At 44.7% G+C, this 22,490-nt stretch overlaps 1 protein-coding gene across 1 annotated transcript in view; it reads right to left on the bottom strand.

Annotated features, from left to right (window-relative positions):
* Positions 1–22,490, bottom strand: part of tenm2a (teneurin transmembrane protein 2a) — a gene marked incomplete at both ends in the record, with an annotated part of 191,758 nt that overhangs the window by 9,024 nt on the left and 160,244 nt on the right. Inside the window, 13 exons of the mRNA XM_080035807.1 lie at positions 2,117–2,292; positions 2,996–3,633; positions 4,001–4,174; positions 4,786–4,887; positions 5,409–5,563; positions 7,318–7,547; positions 8,163–8,412; positions 9,977–10,120; positions 11,301–11,568; positions 11,833–12,094; positions 13,385–13,504; positions 14,927–15,137; positions 15,627–15,773. Of these exons, the coding sequence (XP_079891933.1) occupies positions 2,117–2,292; positions 2,996–3,633; positions 4,001–4,174; positions 4,786–4,887; positions 5,409–5,563; positions 7,318–7,547; positions 8,163–8,412; positions 9,977–10,120; positions 11,301–11,568; positions 11,833–12,094; positions 13,385–13,504; positions 14,927–15,137; positions 15,627–15,773 (2,877 nt within the window). The remainder of the gene's footprint in view (positions 1–2,116; positions 2,293–2,995; positions 3,634–4,000; positions 4,175–4,785; positions 4,888–5,408; positions 5,564–7,317; positions 7,548–8,162; positions 8,413–9,976; positions 10,121–11,300; positions 11,569–11,832; positions 12,095–13,384; positions 13,505–14,926; positions 15,138–15,626; positions 15,774–22,490) is intronic.

Genomic DNA, 22,490 nt, shown 5'->3' on the forward strand with positions numbered 1-22,490 from the left:
CCAAATGCTCAGTGCCTTTAAACCTAGACAATGTGTTTCTCTTTTAGAATGACATTGCATGATCTTCTGACCTAATTCACTCCAAACCCCTCATCACCATGGCTAATATTTCCTTCATTTCTTTATTCTCCCTTACCACTTTTTACATTGAGGTCGAGGATAAAGGACTTTTACTGACAATAAGAACAATACCTATTGTGTGTGGCCTTCTGTCTGAAACATGTAGTTTACTATAAAAAGGGAAAATCCAATCACAGATCTAGTGTCAAGATCAAGTCCAATGAAATATGCAAGGCCATGTATCCTATTGAAACCAACTCCAAAAGGCTTTGAATGACAATAGTCAGGATAAACTAACATCTCTCTATATTATCCTACTATCTCTACAGTTTAATGACTTATTCTCAAACACATGAATGTGAATAGATAAGCCCCGTTCCTAATGCTTTCCTCTGATGTCTGAAAACAGCCTGTCCTTATCACAGCAATGTGATGTTGAATGTAAGATAAAATGCTTTTGGGCTCAGAGATATCAAGGCAGATCCAGAGGGTTTGGTTTTCATTTAGTAAAAGGTGAGGGGATCGGATGGCGTGTCCCTTTGAAGCCCATCTATAAATGACAGTAATACATACGGCCAATTTGTAATAAAGCTGCAGGCTCTTTTTTAACAATGCCTCAAACAGACAAGTCAAGCTTTTTCCATTGGCAGCAACCAAGCCTTTAGATAAATCTTCTGTGCTCCCTCTGTCTGAACAAGCTTGTAATAAAACAGGAGCGATGGAGAGAGGAATAGAGAGAGAGAGAGAGAGAGAGAGCTGGAGGGGCAGAGGAGAATTCACTGCGCTATACCAGTTAATGAAGAGAGCCAGAAAAGAGCGGGAAGAGAGGGAGCTGGTTAAGTGAGTATGTCAGCAGAGAGCCCTTCTGCTGCTGCAGCCCACACAGTGCAGAGCTGAACCTTAAATGACTTACAGCTCCGTGAACAACTCTCTCTCCCTCTCTCCCTCTCTCTCTGTCTCTCCCTCTCTCTCTGTCTCTCCCTCTCTCTCTGTCTCTCTCCCTCTCTCTCTGTCTCTCCCTCTCTCTCTGTCTCTCTCTCTCTCTCCCTCTCTCTGTCTCTCTCTCTCTCTCCCTCTCTCTCTGTCTCTCTCTCTCTCCGTCTCTCTCTGTCTCTCTCTCTCTGTCTCTCTCTCTCTCCCTCTCTCTCTGTCTCTCTCTCTCTCTGTCTCTGTCTCTCTCTGTCTCTCTCTCTCTGTCTCTCTCTCTCTCCCTCTCTCTCTCTCTCTTCCACTCCACAGCGCAGGTGGATCCCTGAAGACATCCACACTTACTCATGTGAATGCCTTTCAGACTGCTACAGTACGCACTCTTACATTCCTACTTCTGTCACGCCACATGCACTGGTCAAGGGAGAAGGAAGGCAATTATTTTTCTTCTTCCTCTTCCTCTTTAAAAGCAGACCAAATAAGATGAGGGATGATGGGAAGTGTTTGAGAGGTGTATTTGGTATGTGTGTGTGTGTGTGTGTGTGTGTGTGTGTGTGTCTGTTTGGGGAGAAAAAGATTGAGGGATGGAGGAGGATTCACTTAACTTAACATGAGTTAATGAATTTGGCTGTGATGATATTGAAACGCAGGATGATCCCAGCTGGGATTTAACAACTATATATTAGTCATTTGACTCTGTGAGAGGGAGTGAGGGGTAGGGAAAGAAAATCATCTCCTGGAGCATGCACATGAGAGTGAAAATGACAAGAGCAGTCGATTAAAAAAGGCACCAGGCTGAAGCATACAGGATTCACCATCGCAGCCCCTGGCTGTGATTGTCAACGGTAACATTAAGAAGTGGGAGAATCTGTGTGTATCAATACAACCTAAACACAGACACACTAACGTCACTTTAAAAAAAGATTAAATTAACTTTTAACCATTCAAAATAACAAATGAACATAATTCATGTTGAATTTTGATTCATACTGCCAGTGTTAGATATTGACTTGAGCCCAGCATTTCCCAGCCCGAGCAAGTATATTTAAAAATTCATGAGCGGCTCATTTTCCCCACTGCATATGCACTAGTATGCGCTGAGTGTGTGTGTGTGTGTGTGTGTGTGTACCTTGCACCACAGTGTAGGAGGCCTCCACCGAGGACAGGTTGGTGATGACAGTAACATCGTCGTCTCTGCTGGAGCTCTCCATGTCGATGTTGATGGAGCGCTCCATCTCCCGGTGCAGGCTGCGCACCATGCCCGTGGGATAGGTCACGTTGGTCAGCCGCCCCTCACTGTCATACCTGGGGAAATCATGCAGTGTAGGTGATTGGCAAGGCAAGAAGGATACGGCAGTTCTGGGAAAAGCATATATGTTCAAATAAAACCATCCGTGCACACTCCAAACCCACACACTGGCAAAAAGAGGAACAAAACAGGTAATCTAGAAAGAATGGTCTGTAGTTATAAAAGCTAACACTGGAGGGCAGCAGTACACTGTGTGGTGAGCTGTCTGATCAATCATTGGGGATGAACATAAAACCTGTAAAGCTCATTAAAGGTGACATATTCCGCTCATTTTAAGGTTCAACAATACTAATTTTGGTTTCTACTAGGAAGTGGTTTCATGGTGCAGTGTGCAAACAATCTGTTTTATACTGTATCTCACAGTGCCATTGCTGAATCACCTTTTAGCGCCTGTCTCTTTAAGCCCCGCCTTCCAGTCTGCTCTGATTGGCCCTGAATCTAACTGCCAGTTAGAATGATTCCAGGTGGAGTGCTAAATTAGGTTGGTAATGGGGGGACATAACTTTTCCCCCTTTGACATCAAAAGGGGAGAGACATCTGACTAGTGTTTTTGAACAAAGGTTTTCAGAAAGGTAAAGGTGGAGAAAAGAGGGATGGGTTTTTTGTTCTCATAGTTTGGGAGTCTGGTGACCTTTAAACCTACAGGCCGGATAGAAGGAGAAGTGGTGGAAATATACAAACGCTATCACAGACACTCACTGGTAAAATGTGGTCCATCCCGTCTCATCAGCTTTGGTAGCCAGCAGGCCGGTGTTTCCGCTGTAGCCCATGAGAGCCACCTCCTGTCCCAGGGAAGACACACTGCGCAGCCCCCCGGTGGGGTCCAGACCCAGGGTCACCACCTGGTTCTCAGGCAGCAGCACCAGTCTGAGCAGGCCAGCTCCTCCTCCCTGGCCCTGGCCGTCTCTCCTCACCTTCACCGTGTTGTTACAGTTATCCGTCAGCACGGCCAGCTCTCCGTCGGGGCCGTAGGTGAAGTTATACAGCGGCTCCCCGGTCACCAGGCTAATGGTCTGGATGTGAAGACCCTCCCCATTGAAGACATACAGCTCCTGTTCTCTGGGCGAGGCCACCTCATACTGCGCAGAGGCTCCATAGCCCACGCTGGAGACAGCAGGGCCGGGCCGGTTGGCTCTCACTGCTCTGATGCGGATGTTGTTGAGGTCTGCGATGAACAGGCTCCCGTCAGGAGACACAGCCAGGGAGGTGGGGGAGTTGAGGCCGGCGTCGGGGGCGTAGCCCTCGTCACCGTAGAAACAGTTGCAGTTGACGTCGTTCTTGCAGTCGCAGTCGGAGGCAGTGCCGGCCAGCAGGGAGATCTCTCCATTAGTGCTCACCTAAAGGAAAACACACAGGCAATGGAAGAGCAGGCCCGGTCAATGAAGAGATTGTGTGTGTGTGTGTGTGTGTGTGTGTGTGTGTGTATGGGGGGGGGCATCACTCAATGAAAGAAAATTCATTACCAAAAGAAAAAATCCTTTTCAGTTATCAAAACAGAGGAATGGAAGAAGAAAAAAATGAAAAAGAAAGTGCCTGAACTGAATGTAGTGTCTGGAGATATGAAAGGAAACAAACAACAGCCATACAGCCTGACTAGCTGGACTGTCACTCCTGACACCCAACAAGAAAATAACTTCAGAATCACAAACTCTTTCTCAAACAGACAGACAGACAGCCAGCTACACTGAGCCCTCCATCTCATACCTGTCTCACTCTGTTGATCTTCTTCTCGTCTGTCTCAGCGATGTAGAGGATGCCGGTGTGGGACAGGGCGATGGCTGTGGCGCTCTCCAGGGCTGCGTGTATAGCCAGCTTACTCAGGCTGTAGTCGATACCTGGCACCTGACAATGCATGGGCCGCCCTGCTATGATGCTAACCTGCAGGCAACAACACAGAACCTCACATACTGGACATACATATCCAAATCCCTCATCCTTCAGTCATTAAGTTACTGAACTCAGACCGTAGTCATGTCAAATGATATTAGCCATTCATTTTTTTGTCAGTACCTTTATATGATAACACATGTAATACTGTCTATTTATGATCTAATCTATCGTTATTTTAGCTTAATATCTTTACCTTGCTGTCCTTCACAGATCTCAGTTTGTCTATTGTGTTTTTTGACATGTAACGTGTTGGTGTGATTGTGGATTTGCTAAACTGCAATTGAATTGCCCTTCTTGGGATCAATACAGCTGTCTAATCTATTCTATCTAATGATAAACTAGTTATGGAGTCTAAGTGATTTGCGATTAAAACAGCCCGGATGAAACTTTCCACAATGAAGTTCAATTCCAGAGAGTAGAATATAATATACCTCAAACTAATGAATCAGTAATGTTGCCACTGCTGCACAACTTAGAGAACTGTTAGAAGTTGGACTTTTGCTTCTTAATTGGCTAGAGAGAAAGCCTAATTGGGACTAAATCCTGTGGAGCCATAAGTGTTCACCCTACAGGGTTCTGCAGTGGTCGTGTGCACAGACCTGGTGGTTCTCAGTGATGCGTAGGATGACATTGTTTTCCAGGACATAGAGAGAGTTATCCATGGGGTTGACTGCTAGGTCCGTGGGCCACTCCAGACGGACCTGGTAGACAGAGACAAACGTTATGAGGGAGAAAGCCTTGAGACAGGATGCCAAGGCTCATGTTAGTCTCTTCATGGTTCTTTAAGTGACTGCAGTCCTCAGTGTCTTTAGATCCATCCATTAATCCATGGACTCTTTAATCTATCTGTCCCTGACCTCCAGCCTGGCATGTTTCCACACCATCTCCATAAAGGCTGTCTGAACCTCATCTGTCTCTCCATAACCTCTCATCTACACATAGACTGATTACTGGCATTTTGAGATAATGTTCATTGGCCCATATCTGTGCTCACGAGGCAGATTAAAAAATATACATACAGTATATATATATATACATACAGTATATATATATATATATATATATATATATATATATATATATATATATATATATATATATATATATATATATATATATATATATATATATATATAGACATGAAATATACACTGTATATTTCTTGTTTATTTCATTTTACATTTAATAAAAGTTACTTTAAGTTAAAATAAGTGTGCGCTACCTGGCTGACGTCCATGCTGTTGTCACAGCTGAGCGGCCGTACTGCGGTCAGGTCGTTGGCTCCCAGCAGAGTGGAGATGATCCCGTTCTGGTCCACCTTACGGATCATGGTGGCGTCCACAAAGTACATCAGACCATTCTTATCCACCGCGATGCCTGTCAGAGTGGACATGGAGAACCGTGAGTGACCAGTCAGAACTCAAACATTTTTCAAAGTCAATTAAAGCTCACTCTCTTTCCAGCAGGATGAGAATGGATAGCAAGCCCCGACAGCTGAATGGCTCAATGCCTTATCCAATGAGAGGGAGAGAGAGGGAGAGAGAGGGAGAGAGAGAGCGAGAGAGAGAGAGAGAGAGAGAGAGAGAGAGAAAAGCGATAGAGCGGGCATTGAACTATTAGAGTCTTAGTTTTGGGATGAGTAACCGGGACTCACGCTCATGAGGGAAATGGTAGACTGCAAGCAGATTCTTAGGACAGACCAGTGATCTATTGCACTTATTTTTGTCATCCATTCCTTTCATTTCTTTCTGGGTTTTAGCATTTAGCAGTATAATGCTGCTGTGTCAACCTTGTGGGTCTACCTAGGCAGCAGGCATCCAGACAGCTGTGTTGGTTCCAGGCAACTGTGCCCCAAAATAACTTCCTAAGTCACACTGAGATGCACAACAACAGATGAAGGATACAGCGAAGGGCACAGAGCAAATGAGAGGTAGAGAGAGATAGAGAGAGGGAGAGGAAGATGGAGAGAGAGGGCAAAGGCTGGTGTGTGCACTCGCTGACTTTGCCTGGTAAGACGGAATCAGTGGCTCATTGTCTTCTCCTACATCGTATCTCTTCCACCTTCTCTCACTGACACACGCACGCGCACACACACACACACACACACACACTCACACACACACACACACACACACACACACACACACACACACACACACACACACACACACACACACACACACACACACACACACACACACACACACACACACACACACACACACACACACACACACACACACACACACAAACACACACACACACTGTATATATGATAACATCCACAGTCCCACATGCGTGTCACCCACCGACTGGGGGAAATGTGATCGCGTGACATTCTTGACAGTTTGGTGTCACAATGTTCTATGATCCACAAAAATAATTGCATTAATAAGTTGAACATGAAGCAGGTTGATAGACTGTCTGTCCTGCTTTAGTTGAGTCACAAGATGGGCACGTAAGAAGGAAAGAAAATCTGATATGGGAAAACTTCACACACCTATATGTCTTTTTAACTGACATAAGATTGTAATGCACAGTAAGTGTAGTTGTTCATGAGAAACAATCACAAAGGCGCTTTTTAAATTCTATTCATTATTTGAACAAGAAGAATGAAGTTAAATGCAACACATTGGGATACTGTACAATTATCATGGTTGTGTTATCATAACTAAAAATTATATTTGTATTGACCTTATTGCACTATAGGGCTACAATTAACCATCGGATTAATTATAATTAAATCCATCAATATATGGGTTCTGATTGATAAATAGTGGCAAAATGCCGGACACAATTTCCCACAGCCTAAGGTGACATCTTTGAAATGTCTTGTTGTAGTCTGAACAGTACAAATCCAAGAGATATTCAGTTTATAATAATAATAATAATAATAATAATAATAATAATAATAATAATAATAATAATAATAATAATAATAATAATAATTATTATTATAATAATAATAATAATAATAATAATAATAATAATAATAATAATAATAATAATACATTTTATAGGCGCCTTTCATGACTCTCAAGTAATGATAATGAAACAAAGTAAAGCCGCGAACTGACGCATTTGAATATCATTTAACAATACAAATGTAGAACAATGTTTTTCTTCTTCACCTTTGGGGCTCATAAGAGTTGCTTCAGTAGCTTTTCCTCCGTCCCCACAGCGCTCATCAAAGGGCAGACACTGCTCCCCGGTGCCAGCCACCACCTCTGCATTGTCGGACAGCAGCCGGCCTCCTGTCAGGGAGTGCACGCGGTAGATCCTCCGCGAGTTGGTGTCTGAGATGAACAGAGCCCCAGACACTGGATCCACTGCCAGGAAGTACTTGTGGGTTGGGTTATTACTGAGGAGGCAGGAAAAATAAATACACATGATTATTATGTTATTGATTATGTTGCTTGCTTTTTCACTGAAGACAATGAAGCGCTTTTGCTGTTGTGCTATGGTGTACAACAATAGAACAACTTGGAATGTATGGTCCTAATAATCTTACCTGTGTCTGAAGTCTTTGTTTCTTCAAGGGGGAGAAAGGGGGAGATAAAAGCACAACAAAACAAATGTTAACTCACACAGTGTGCGGAGGAGAGCAACCTTACAGAGAGCAAGAAGACAAAGCTGTCTGGGCTGTGAACAGGGAAATTCAACCATGGGTATAAAAGCACCCTAGAGAAATGATAACTAGTGCACTGCATAATTCTTCTTTGCCATCCCCAGTGGCTCGCCTTATTTTTCTCTTTATCATAAAAGGACCCAATCCTATGTTATATGTACTAAAGCCACCTGGTCTATACTCAATTCTCTTCTTCTGTCATCTTGCTTTAATCTAACCAGCCCTTCTTAAAATCTGTCAGTACATACAGACGACCTCTATATCTATCTGCTTTACAACCAATTCATGTTTTACCTCTCCCTATTTCTTCTTTAAAAACTGGATTCTTGTTGTTAGTGGGTGTTGTACCTTAATTCCAGGATGCCAGTTGTGTTCATAGATGGGTAGACCCTGCGTACAAAGTTGAGGTCCCCGACATAGAGGCTGCCGTCGATGCCCATGGCCAAGGCCACCGGCGCCAGCAGCTTGTTCCCGTCTGCCAGGCCATTACAGCTGGGGCAGGAGATACTGCGGCGCCGTCCGTTACCCATGACACTGCTCACCACGGGGGGCTGCTCCGTCACAAAGATGTTCTCTCCACTGCCCTTGTGGAGGATGCCTGGACAGGGGACAGGGGACAGGGGACAGGGGGCAGGGGACAGGGGGCAGGGGACAGGGGGCAGGGGACAGGGGGCAGGGGACAGGGGGCAGGGGGCAGGGGGCAGGGGGCAGGGGGCAGGGGGCAGGGGACAGGGGACAGGGGGCAGGGGGCAGGGGGCAGGGGGCAGGGGGCAGGGGACAGGGGGCAGGGGGCAGGGGACAGGGGGCAGGGGGCAGGGGGCAGGGGGCAGGGGGCAGGGGGCAGGGGGCAGGGGGCAGGGGGCAGGGGGCAGGGGACAGGGGGAAGGGGGCAGGGTGCAGGGGGCAGGGGACAGGGGACAGGGGGCAGGGGGCAGGGGGCAGGGGACAGGGGGCAGGGGGCAGGGGGCAGGGGGACAGGGGACAGGGGACAGGGGGACAGGGGGCAGGGGACAGGGGGCAGGGGACAGGGGGCAGGGGGCAGGGGGCAGGGGGCAGGGGACAGGGTGCAAACAGACACTGCTCATGATTTCAGAAAGAGGATCTCTGGTGACATTCTGCATGGCAACATAAGCCATTTTCTTTTAGCCACACCAGGGATGGCTCTGTCGGTCCACCACTTTGGTCAACACTTAAATACATTTTACAACGATTGTATGAAAATTGCAATTCAATCCTGTGCATTCATTGTCCCATGAGGGTTGAATGTACCGACTTTGCTGACCCCCTGAATTCTAATCTAGTGCCATTATGAGGTTGGCATATTTGTGTGAGTAAGTTTCAATGTCTCGACGGAGAATTGGTTGGATAGCCATGAAATGTATTATGGACATCCATGCCTCTCTGACAGTGAATTGTTATAACCTTGACAATCTCTTAGCTCTGATGTAGTGCTATCATCAGGCCAGACTTAGTATTTTTCCAGTTATGAGCTAATGGCATTCCTGTTGTCCTGTTTACTTTGTGTACAGTGCTCATTAGAAGTCCATGCTACCATGCTACACATAAATGGTGAACATCAGGGTTCTAGTATTGTCACTGACAATGCTGAGAATAAAGTGTTAGCATGCTTACGATAGCATATAGCCCCTATATGGCAGTAGCCTACTCTCATAGTTGTGTTAATACATTTCACTTCTTCCATTTTGTTATTAGGTAAAATGCACAAGGATGATATTAAAGCTGTTTACTGGCATGAGTGTGCTCCTGTGTTCAGCAGTGTAGTTGAGGAGCATCTGATATTATATATGGTGTATACTATATATGTTTATGTTGTGGCCTTATCATGAGTCTATGATGTCTGAGCAACATGACTGGCTCCCTCTCAGACACCACAGCAGAGCTCCTTAATCAGTGTCATACTAGTCAAGACAACAACACAACCGTTCCTGTGAAAATGCTCCCTGACGGGTGAAAAAGAGGTGTCTGGCAAAAACAAATGGGAACCAGGAAAAGCACAGCAGTGTCATCTCCCCCTCCTCAAGACAATAGCAAGTTTAGTGAGATATACAGTATACATGGGACGCATGGGGAACTGACTAATTATACAGTAGAAGAAAAAGGAAAAAAAAATTGTGTGGGAAGGACAGATTGTGTGAGCGTACCACTGCGTGTGTTCAGTATGTGATGCTTGTCGAGCGACCAGCCGCCCAGATTGGTGGGATCCAGTTCGTAGCCTTGCAGAATGGCTGTCCTCTTCTCCCAGAGGACCAGGCTGGCACAGGACTCGTACTCATAGCCCACGGAGACTGCAGACAGGAGGGGGTGGAGTCAGGAGAGAGAGAGGGATGAAAAAACCAACCAGACCAACAGAGAATACAGCAAAAGAAGAAACGACAGAGGAAGAGAGGCTAATAAGCAAAAACCTCATCAGAGCATCAACCTCCAAACTTTAATTGAGTTGTGAATAGTGTGAGAAGACAGGAACTAGCTAGTTATCACCTGTTCCAAAGCTCACACCTAACTAACACTCTCACATGCAGCTAAATCAATTAAAAACATTGTTAATGAGACAGATTGCCCAGTGGGCCTTTAAACCTACAGGTCACACCGGATACAACAGTCAAACACTCCGCTGGTGGAACTCTACGCCCAATCATGCACATGTGCTGACATGAGTCTCCATTGATTGAGCTGAATGTAGTCAGGAAGAAAAGGGAGGAAAATGAGTTGAGGTAGATCAGTTGAGAGTCTTTGAGTGTCATGAATGTGTATTTACACACTGTATGTGTGAATGCTGTTGTGTTAAAAAAGAAAAGTGTTTGTTAACAAGTCGACTCCCACTTGAGTCACAGTGAGAGCACTGTTGCCAGCACCTGTTCAGCTTCACTGCAAGCAATAATGTAGAACTCCATCTGAATCCACACCTAGCAAAACATGAAACCATGTACAGTATATGCTTTGTATTCTTTGATGAAATGTCAAATTACAGTTAATCTAGGGAACAGTGGGATCTTTGATTGAATGTATATTCCCAAACAGTATGCCCCTCATGATTTGAGTCCACACACTGAATCCCCAGATATCCTGTGCATCCGTGGGCTGACAGCATTGTGTGGCTGACAGCCTCTGTGAGCGACTGTGACAGCACAATGGAACTCCCCTGGACTGCTTGCTGCTCCAATAGCTAACTGCTAACTCACCCTGATGGCAAATAACCCTTCAGCACAGTTACGGCTGGCTGGCTCAACCCAACGCGGCCTCCATGAAAAATAGACCTATGAAAAAAAGCACTTAATAGTGGCTACACTGCACAGTGGATGGATGGCAGGGTTTCTGGAGTATTATCTCTCCTTAAGGCTCCCTAATTAGCTCGTTCCCTCTGTCATAGCCAATCTTGCCTTACTGCTCAAGTTTTTAAGCAACTGGGGAAAAAATACCCCAAACCCACTAACACATCCTCTTATTCTATCCATCCCTTCCACTCACCAACAGCTTGGGAGAGGCCATAGACTCTCTGGCCGTATGCGTCGGTCTTATCCCAGATGTAGGAGTAGGCCAGATTAGGGGAGGCGTGGAACCACTTCTGGAAGAGGTGTCCCTCCACTGCTACCATCAGGTGGACCTTCAGCAGGCCCATGGACACCACAGCTGGAGTCATGGTCACCTTGAGCAGGGAGCGATAGCCCTGGGTCCTGGAGCTCAGGTAGCACAGCTTCAGGCTGGTGCCAGGCACCTCCATCTGCTCATGCAGAACCTGCACACACACACACAGCAGAGGACAGGAGAGAGAGGGATTAGGGGGGATTAGAGGGAGAGGGAGTAATGGGGGTCACGCTTCCACTGACGGCTGAAGGACCAAAAAGGGGAAAAAACAATGGAAGAAATAAAGAAATAGAGAAAGAGGGGTAGACATGGGGTAAAGCTATATGGAAAGGAAAGGAGATAGGAGAGACATATTCAGGCATACAGGAGAGTGGGAGGAGATTAGCCGGGCTGCCAGAGGTCAGTGGTACTGCACCTGTGTCTCGGGGATGATGGGTTTCTCCCCGGGCTTGGAGCTGAAGAAGGAGGAGAGAGGGGATGCAATCACAAGAGGGTCAGGCCTGACGAAGCCGCTCAGGTCGCAGCCTGGGATGGTGTTCTCTTCTGTCTTAAGCACCAGAGTGTCCATAGCATAAAACTGGCTCCAGGGCAGCCACACCGTGCGCTCCTGGCTCAGGAAGGGGGCGCGCTCCAACCGCAGGGTCAGTGAGGCACCACCGTTAGCTATCAGGTCAAACCTGGAGAGGTTTGCAAGAAGAGGGTTGGGAATGAGGTACAGGCTGGGAGTGCTGTGCTCCAGTCTCATATGGACTCATACACTGTCTTCTAATATTATAAACACTCCACTGCTTTAGGAATAATTCACTGATCAAAAGACCCACCTGGAATAAATGTTTCAAAATGATTTCGATAACGTACAACACACTAACAACATACATGACTAGACAGGCTGTGTAGACAACAGTTACAGCTCTGAAATATAAAGCACACAATGTTAGAACAATAGTCTCAGTGGCAAAGAGATTTGATTATGTTTTCCCTTAACCTCTTGTCACCAAACGATGGTTTAGCAGCGGTTAATGATTAGTATAGAATTAGGTGGCATTATGCATGTTCTGCCATTATAGAGGGTCAGGCAGGGACATGAGAACATGTTCATTCAAGTCACACATCTGTTAAAGTGGTGAGTGCCTCTGAAATACAAGGTCAATTCAATGTTATTAGAGGGTCCCATTCTTTAGTGTCAGCTGGGCCTAACTGGGAGAGGAAAGGCTGCAAAGGAATCTCTGACAAATGAAGAAGAAGACCAGTGTGAGGACCCTGAGACAGGACAGACACAAGCTGAACATTGAGTGGAGGTCAGTCTGGAGAACCAGCCCATCCAAATCTAAGAAAAAAACATGTTACAGACGTCTGCCATACTTCAATTCATTGTAACGTGTCGGGGGGAAATTGGGCAGAAAAGGTAAATGAATGCAGCCCTAAAAACTTCCTGAAACCGGTGTTCCTGCAGAAGGAAATAGAAAGACATGTCAGATGAGTTTGCCTCTTAAAGCAAAGTCCACATTGCTTTCAAAGTTTCTCTGGTTGGCCCCATGCTTTTATTGAGAGAGACATCCGCTGTTGTAAAAGCAATATGACCCGGTGTTCCTAAGCATTTGACTGGCACAGAATATTGCATTATAGAAAGTGTTTGTCATATTTCCCTTCCTCCCCCCCCATTGTTGTCACTGTAATTTGAATGTTTTCCTTTCATTTTCTTATCACTTTATCACCTGTTTAAAGAAGATATTTTCACTTGTAGCATTTTAAATTCCCAGTTGCGTTGTGCTCCTGTGAATACCTCTACTTCTGAAACACTCTTCTGTCCCTGGTGCTAACCATTCATGGCTGTAGCAGCCTGCTTTTACTGATAGCATCATTCTAGCTTTATGATCTAATGTGATCTCATGTTATCTAATGTAACCTGGAGCCATATGATGAGGTAGTCTGAGAGAGAGGGATGCTGAGTGGCTGTTTGTACATACATTCCGTCCTGCCGTGTCAGCGTGTATCCGTAGTGGGGATAGTTGACAAAGGACACGTTGACCCCGACCAGAGGGGTCCCATCTGTAGTCAACACCTGACCCCGGATCAGAGACACCAGACTGGAAGGAGACAGAGAGAGAGAGAGTGACAGTCAATCTACCAAGCCTTTCAAAAAGCATCCATCATGCGCTTTGACTCATCTCACCAGCTGTCAATCATCCAATTTGCACACTAATTGATATGGCTCTGGCTCGTCCACCACTCATTAATCACTAAGAGTCATCTGCATTAGCTGCATGTCAATCTCCTCAACAAACCATGACGGATATGTGTGTGTGTTTTTTAGTAGGACTGTGTGTGTGTGTGTGTGTGTGTGTGTGTGTGTTTGCGCGTGTGTGTGTGTGTCTGCACCCCCCAGAGAACCACTACATAATATATACAAGTATTATTATTATTAAAGAATGATCACATTGATGAATAACGTCCTTTGAAACATCTGATGTGGGCATGATGTTTAGTTAAAGCCCTGGAAAAAATGAAGAGACCAGTCTGGATTTTTCTTAAATCTTCATCTCTACATTACTTATTGAAAATGCTCTAAATGACAATATTCTTATTGTGAATTTGGTAGAAATGTTGTCAGTAGTAGTTATAAAGAGTAAAACAAGACACACTGAACATTTGGAGTGGTCTCTTTTTCCGGAGAGCTGTATGAAGCGAGCCTAATCAGCACCATGGACAGCGCCTGGGAGCTTTGATACATGTACAGGGAGTCTTTGCTTTGACTGCAGGGTTAGTTAAGGCTGGCTCTGTGAACTCAAGTCTATGTGATATTTGTGTTATTCAATCTAGAGTCAGGCTATTTTTCATTGCACTTTATTTATTAACATAATGCCAAACTTTCCCAGAGCATCAAAGGGGTACTATTCTCTAGCATCTAATCCCACAAGAAACACAATCAGTCTTTCAACAGTATAGGCAAACTAAAAAGCAAACCACTCTAGCCATACATAATCAGAGGGTGAAATAACAACAAAAAAACATCATTGCAGACCCTATCCTGCATTTGGTATTCATTCCATCTGTTAGTACATAGTACACTTTTGAATATTAATATGTGTCTATGAAACATAAAATACATGACTGACTCAGGGACGGGAACATTAATCAATCTAGTCAAATTAGATTTGGGGCGGCCTGTTGTTAACCCATTGGATGGTATTGGAAAGCACTTGGTCGTGTTAGCTTGAGAGTCATACTATTGAGCAGAGCCATATCATGTGTTTCTATATCAGCTCCCTTATTTTTTCACGTCTGCGTACGCAACACTTTTAGAAGCCCCCAAAAGTGCCTTCTGAATGCAATTTAAAAACTACAAGCTTGGCATCTCAGATCTGTGATATCTTTAGTGAGGCAGTTGACACAGTGTGATCAAGGGACACAGCATTTTCCAATATGGAAAATAAAGTGAATAAAGTCCCCTGTTGTTTATCAATGACTAGGTGGTGTAGTCTTTGTGTGCTAAGGTGTCCCCGCCTCACCTTGAGTTGAAGGGGTTGTCTCCAGGCAGCACATGGGTGCTGTCCCGCCCCAGCAGCATCTTGACGCGGTCGTAGAAGGAGCGGACATGGGGCTGGGCCGTGGGGCTCTGCTGGATGACCTGCAGAGGGTCCCTGGACCCCCTGCACAGAGGGCTGTTCTGACAGGGGCTCTGGATGCAGCAGTCTGGGTCCATGCAGTCTGTTAGTCCGTCTGACACAGAGACAGCAGAGCAATGAGGAGGTGTTAAGGAATGCAACAACAAAAAAACACCCCTGCTTCTTCTAGCGTCCTGTTTCTCTACTTATGACATCTATTGCAGCATGTCCGTCCTGGGAGAGGGATCCCTTACTCTGTCCACTCTCCCTGAGATTTCTCAATTTTTTAAAATCCCAATAAAGGGTTTTTTACTGGGAGTTTTTCTCAGCCGAGCTAAGGGTCTAAGGGCAGGGAAAGTAAAGCCCAATGAGACAAATGTCTATTTGTGATATTGGGCTATACAAATAAAACTGACTTGATTTGATTTGGCTTGATTTAATATTTTGATAATGTTTGATGCTCTCAGAGAAGAACGTTTAATTTAGCCATTCCTATTGAGGGCTCTTCTCATGAGACCTCAATCTAAAGTCTATGGTTTGGTGGTAATTATTCCTTTAACAAGCAAAGAGAGAAGGCCTTCTGAACATTATTCCCTTCATTCACCTCCTTCGTTGTCCTTGTTGTCAGCGCAGGAGGTCTCCATGGCCACACTGCAGCCCGGACCCCTCCAGCCCGTCTGGCATTCACAGTGCCAGCTCTGCTGTCCCATGGTGCACTGGCCATTACCGTTACACAGGTTAGGACAGCCGTCTGCAGGGAGACACAGAGAAGCAGGGTGATGCTGGCTGGGTTTATCACTAATGAACACACACAGTCACACACAACACACACACACACACACACACACACACACACACACACACACACACACACACACACACACACACACACACACACACACACACACACACACACACACACACACACTCATATTGTAATGATAGACCAGTGAGTCTCATACATACTGTAAGTATTGATTGTTCATCACAAATCTGTTTAATTCAGCAGGTCAATTTCCATGCACACCTTCTCCTCCGTATGTCTCTACACCTTTGGGATGGTTGCTGGTGGGTGGGTATGTGTAGACAGAAGTGGATAGACTGTTTCACCTACTTGATAGAGTCCCACCCAGCCATCACTCTCTCTCTCTCTCTCTCTCTCTCTCTCTCTCTCTCTCACTTATGATTCAGTGTCGGTAATGGGATTCTGATGGCTGAGAGTAACCCTTTTTTTTAAAGATATTTTTTGGCATTTTTCATGCTTTATTGATAGATTGAAGAGACAGAGGTGAAATGGGGCAGAGAGGGGAATGACATGCAGAGAACGACTGTGGGCGGGAATCGTACCCAGGTCTGCTGCTGGGGGGGGGGGGGGGGGGGGGGGACGCCCTACCAACTGAGCTAAGGGCGCCCCCAGAGAGTAACACTTTCTCATGAGAGAATGAGATTATGTTCAAGGGTGTGTGTGTGTGTGTGTGCAGGGCAGTCTATGAACGAATAAACCTTGGTGTTAGCTTATGCAAAGAGCCCTACCAGAATCAAAGGCCCTGGAGCCAAGAAGGTTCTGTAACTAGCACTTGGGGAATAGTTCACTTTTACACAGAGTGAGATGAGAAGATTGACACCACCTTTATATTGGTTTCCATTATGATATGCTAAGCTAAGCTAAGTGGCTGCTGGCCTTTAGCCTCAAATTCTCAACATGCCTCATATCTTCTCCAACTCTCTTCAGGATAGAGCATTTCCCAAAATAATAATAATAATAAGCAGTTACTTAAGGATTACTATTACGTCTATATTCTAAATAATTCCACTAAACTGGGTCTAAATAAAAACCACCGCTACACGCCAAGTTATACATACATTTGTTTCGGAGCGCAAACTATTTCAATATTACATTTGACTGTTTAAAGGTCACATATTATGCTAAATGCACTTTTTAAATGTGTTCCAACATATCCATGGGTCCACGGTGTGCCTAGAGACTGCCAAAATATAAAAAAAATAACACTCTCCTTTTCTCACTCTCCCCCTTTCTGAAACCCCCACCCCTCCCCCCCAATATACTCCAGTCAGAATTCTCGCTGACTAACGTCATAGTCGGCACAGCCACATCCCCATATTTTCTTTATATGTCCATGCTTCCCCCCCACGTCCACGTCCACCGTGCAGTATTCTATGATAACTCCCCTCCCCCCATTTCTTATTGGTCCACGGCCCCGAGATCCGATGGAAAATTTTCCGAGCGACAGCCATGTTGTTTTCCCCACTAAGCGACAAGATGCCCGTAGTACAGCCTGAATGTTACATACACCAACACAGAATGCTTTTGCTCATACTCCACTAATTTATCTTAACTACAGCAGTCTATTAATGCCTGGTTTCTAATAACACAACGGATAGGAAGCTACCTGTGCTTTTTTTTAAACGGGGAAACTAAAATAATAGTTTTTATTGGTAGTTTTGCCTGGTAATTTTGTCCCATAGCTATTAGCTTTGGGACAAGCAACCAGCTATGGCTTAGCTCCGGGTAAACACTGTGTTCGCAGTCACGCAGTGTCTAGCTAGTATCGCGAGAGCACGGCAGAGACGGTGGGAGAGCCCCATGGACATATAAAGAAAGCCCGGCAGAGAGGTGGGAGGGGCCAGCCAGATCGCACAAATATAGGTCATCCGGAGACCAGAGGACAATCAGGGTATAGAGGCTTGCTACAATAAATGATCTGAACGGGTTTTTCAGCAAACATCTTAAAAAATAAGTATTAGGGACTACTTAGACCATATAAAATTGACAGCAAAGTGCATAATATGTGAGCTTTAATAAAAATAATTAATATAGGCTATATTTTTGTATAACTAGTATTTTATTGAGTTTTCTTACACCACCGTTACATTAATATCTTTTTCAAAAAGTCCTTTAAACTCCTGGCCTGTCTTACCATTTTCCCATAAGTCATGCCTTAGCGCTAACACAAGACTGTGTGTTTGCCTCTTTATAATCTATCTAGGAGAAAGGCAAAAAAAGGCATGATGACACACAGTGAAAAGGTTTTCTCCAGCAGCAAAAGGAGCTTGTCACAGTGATTTGCTCTTCAATAAATGAGGGAGAAACTCTTAAGTCTACCCACGGGAAATGGAGGCAGAGACTGGGTTGACTGATAAAACAATAGGGGCATGCACGCAGAGGCTTACACACACACACACACACACACACACACACACACACACACACACACACGGCAAAACAAACACACCCTAGAGATATTACCTGACATTTCCCACTCAGCCGCAGTGTGTCGACGCAGAGTGAGGACAGATAGAATAACCCGTTGAGAGATTATGAATATGAAATGCTTTTCATTGAGTTCTCCTCAGTGGATTAATGAACATATTTTCACTCAAATTGCACTGCAGGATTTTGCCCCTCTAACAAATGGCCTCATCAATATGAATACAAATAGTGCAATCTAAACCCTGGCAGCAGCTACATTAACAGCCGTTTCACCCCAATTGGCATTTTATCATATGTCTCACACACCAAGCGATGAGGGAGAGTCAACAGAAAGCGCGCCATCTTGTTAGAACACTTAATACGCTGGTGTGTGTGTGTGTGTGTGTGTGTGTGTGTGTGTGTGTGGGGGGGGGGGGGGGGGGGGGGGGGGTGTCACCAAGAAGCTTAACAACGCTTTCTTTTTTAGCTCAACAAGAGGAATCAAATCAAAGGTTTTTTTTATCTTTAATTATGACCATTTTCTGCATCAGGGGACTGCTTATGATGCTGTATTAACAGTCGGGCTGGAATAGATTGTCCCCAAGTATTGAGCTCAGGAGAACAAAGGCAGTTAGCAGTGATTGCCTGTTAAATGGAGTTGCCATTTAAAAGCAGCCAAATACTCTTATGAAGCACCCAGACAGGACAATCCATAGCAGGCATTGATCAGGCTGCTTGGGCAGGACCGGCACGCGGCTCCTCTCTCTTTAATGCCAGGGCCCAGTCGATACGCCCCTCACACTAACTAGAATAAAGTGGGATTTCAGAAACTATTAAGTCCACCCTCCCCACTAATGTAGTTGGACTCTGGTGAAATCCCCTTAAAACGAGATGAAATTGCCTTTGGGTTATGGGTCAGCTCTCTAGCGTGGTGTGTGTGTCTGTGTGTGTAAGTGTGTGTGTGTGTGTGTGTGTGTGTGTGTGTGTGACTGGATAGAAAAATATTCTGTGTGGGAGTCAGAGGAAGAAGTGGAGACAGAGACTGAGTGAAAGATGGACAGAGAGATAGAGAAAATGGATAGAAAGAATGAGAACAAAGTGCATATAGAGTGCTGCTGGCTGAGTCAATGTTTGGTGCTGAAAAGTTCCAGCCTTCTGTCACTCCCCCCTCCCCCCTCCCCCCCTCCCCCCTCCCGTTTCCAGCTCTGTCAACTCTAAAGGTCAAACAGTAAAGGTCACAGCCATGAATCCAAGAGCACTGCTTCTAGATCAGTCATGAATACCTCCTCTTCTTAACACACAAGCTACGTTAGAAAAGACGTTGATCACTCTATTTTGGAGAGAAATAATTCAGGTTTCAAACGGGTTGTGAGCTACAACCTCCACTCATGTGATAATAATAATAATATATTCAATTTATATATTAATATATTATTATACTGTATGTAGATGTCGCAGTATAATAATTGATTTGATTGAATTTAATTGAATAGTTGCCTCAAATTGCCAATTTTGAATGAAAGTCTGCGCTTCATTATCAATATAATGTGATGTGATGTATTAACCCATTGATGCCTGATGCTGCGCGACAGGCAAGAGATACAATGATGCGTCCGGCGTCAATGGGTTAACACCAACCAGAGCTTACACAGCAACTAGTATTTCAGCTCTGTTTTTACATTTCCATTGAATATATCACAATATATCGCACCAAGCATTACAATGTATGGTGATAAATCATGGCGTGACTCTATCGTATGGTGAAGTCCTTGCCAATACACAGCCCTATCCACAAGTTCTTTGACCTGTCTCCATGCTTCCTTTTGTCTCTATCTGTTCTTCTTGCCTCTTCCCTTCTGTCCTGCTACCTCCTTAACCCTCTTTTAAACCTTTTCTCTGGACCGGCTCTTCATAAAACAATGAGAGCTTTTCCATAAAGCGTAGAGGCTGAGAGGACACTCTCAACAGTGTACTGTCAGCCAGTCTGAAACACTCAGACAGAGGTTTAGCTGCCGGCCCATCTATTCTTGTTGTGACAACTCAACCCTAGACCTACACGCTCACCTGTTTGTGTCAATGTCACCTTAGCCAGCATTCTCTTTATTACCATGTGGTCTGACCTAACTGTTTCAGACTATGGGATGGGATTGGGTTGTTGAAGCGAGCACTGGTACATTTTGAGATTTTTGTCTATTTAGCTTCCATAACATGTTTTCTTTTTTTCAATACTCTGAACCAAAAATCTGAACTTCCAAAGCACATACAGTACATCAACTAAGCTTTCCATAATCATTCCTAGCCCTATTTTCAAGGTTATTAAAGGGGTAGTTCAGGATTTTAGACATAGGGCCTTATTCCCAAGTTAGCCTTGGTGTTCTTTATCATTGGAGACAGTTTTCAACACATTTAATTCAGTCCTTCTAGTTGCAGAGTGCGCTCGTGCTAAGCTAGCGCACGGCATCGGGGGAATACCTAGCCTGCTACTAAAACAGTCTTACCCACTCCACAGTACACCCGAGGCCAATCAATTATAACGCCAGACTATCGATGTAAATGTCTGTGTTGATAGAATAATTTTAGAAATAAAACCAACCTCGCATCGCATGAATTATCGCATTTTGAGGGACTACTTTCTTAGCAGCAGCGGACTTTTACTTTGCTGTGTAACCGAATCACTACAGCAGAAAGTAAACAGAGCAGCGTGGGACAGAAACTGAAACTGCACTGCCACCAGTCTACCGTCATTCTGTCCCGGTTCTCTGCTGCAGCTCCAGCGGGGGCTGTCTCTACAGACGCTCTTTCTCTTTCTGCCCTTTGAGCATCCCTCTCAATTCTTCATCAGTGTATTCCGGCTCGTACAGGTACGGGCAGCAGCAGGTAAACAAACTATTATAGAGCCTGTAACCTAGGTATTAGTCCGCCGCTGCCGCAGCCTACAAGGAATAAAGTCCCTCAAAATGCAATATGCGAGGTTGGTTTTATTTCTAAAATTATTCTATCAACACAGACATTTACATCGATAGTCTGGCGTTATAATTGATTGGCCTCGGGTGTACTGTGGAGTGGGTAAGACTGTTTTAGTTGCAGGCTAGATATCCCCCCGATGCCGTGCGCTAGCTTAGCACGAGCGCACTCTGCAACTAGAAGGACTGAATTAAATGTGTTGAAAACTGTCTCCACTGATAAAGAACACCAAGGCTAACTTGGGAATAAGGCCCTATGTCTAAAATCCTGAACTACCCCTTTAATCAAGGATTTCAACTGTTTTTAATTGTCGGATTTTTTATATATTTAGTTCTTAAAAAATAAATGTTTAACATAGTATTCAATCAAATTAAAACTCTAAACTCTTGGGGCACCTTTAGCTCAGTTGGTAAGGCGTCCCCCTACCGGCCGGGCCCAGCAGCAGACCCGGGTTCGATTCCGGGGTTCGGGAATCCCCTCTCTGCCCCATTTCACCTCTGTCTCTCTGCACTATCAATAAAGCATAAAAAATGCCCAAAAAATATCTTGAAAAAAAAACTCTTTATCTAGTGTTTTGATCTTCAAAGAGATGCAACTTTTCCGAAAATTAGTGAGATATGTCAAATTTGCAAATTCATTCAAATATTTCTGCAACAACTGCAATACAAAACATAATTGTTTCAATGTCAGTAATCAATGGTATAATGATATATAAGTTAAAACATGTACCATATTCACCTGCAGTGTCTCACCTTAACATAAGATTTGGAATGAATACTGTATGCTCATTGCTCGCACACTCTCTCTCTTGGTTGTCCATCGATTTCGATAATGACGTCCACTTTTAACCTTTTTGTAAACATTTTAACTAAACAAAAACATACTTTCTCACTTACCTACTTGTTCCCTATCCTACTACATGGCTACCACAGCCCAAACAGCACAGCCACCTTCAACAGACCCAGGCTCCGTACAACACACACACACACACACACACACACACACACACACACACACACACACACACACACACACACACACACACACACACACACACACACACACACACACACACACACACAACAGCTCTGTATTTTTGTCGGCACATTAAGGCCTCGCATCAGTGGCCTATGAAATTTCCCAATTACCTGAAAAGTTTCTTACAGCTTTCATAATTTCCTTCTCATGTGAAGCAGATGTGTTAACGCATAACATGACTAGAATTCCTGAGGACAGTTATGTGTTAATGCCTCCGCATCAGAATTATAAAATTATAAAGGAAGACTCACACAC

This window comes from Ammodytes marinus, assembly GCF_949987685.1.
Source record: "Ammodytes marinus genome assembly, chromosome: 10".
Lineage (NCBI taxonomy): Eukaryota > Metazoa > Chordata > Actinopteri > Uranoscopiformes > Ammodytidae > Ammodytes > Ammodytes marinus.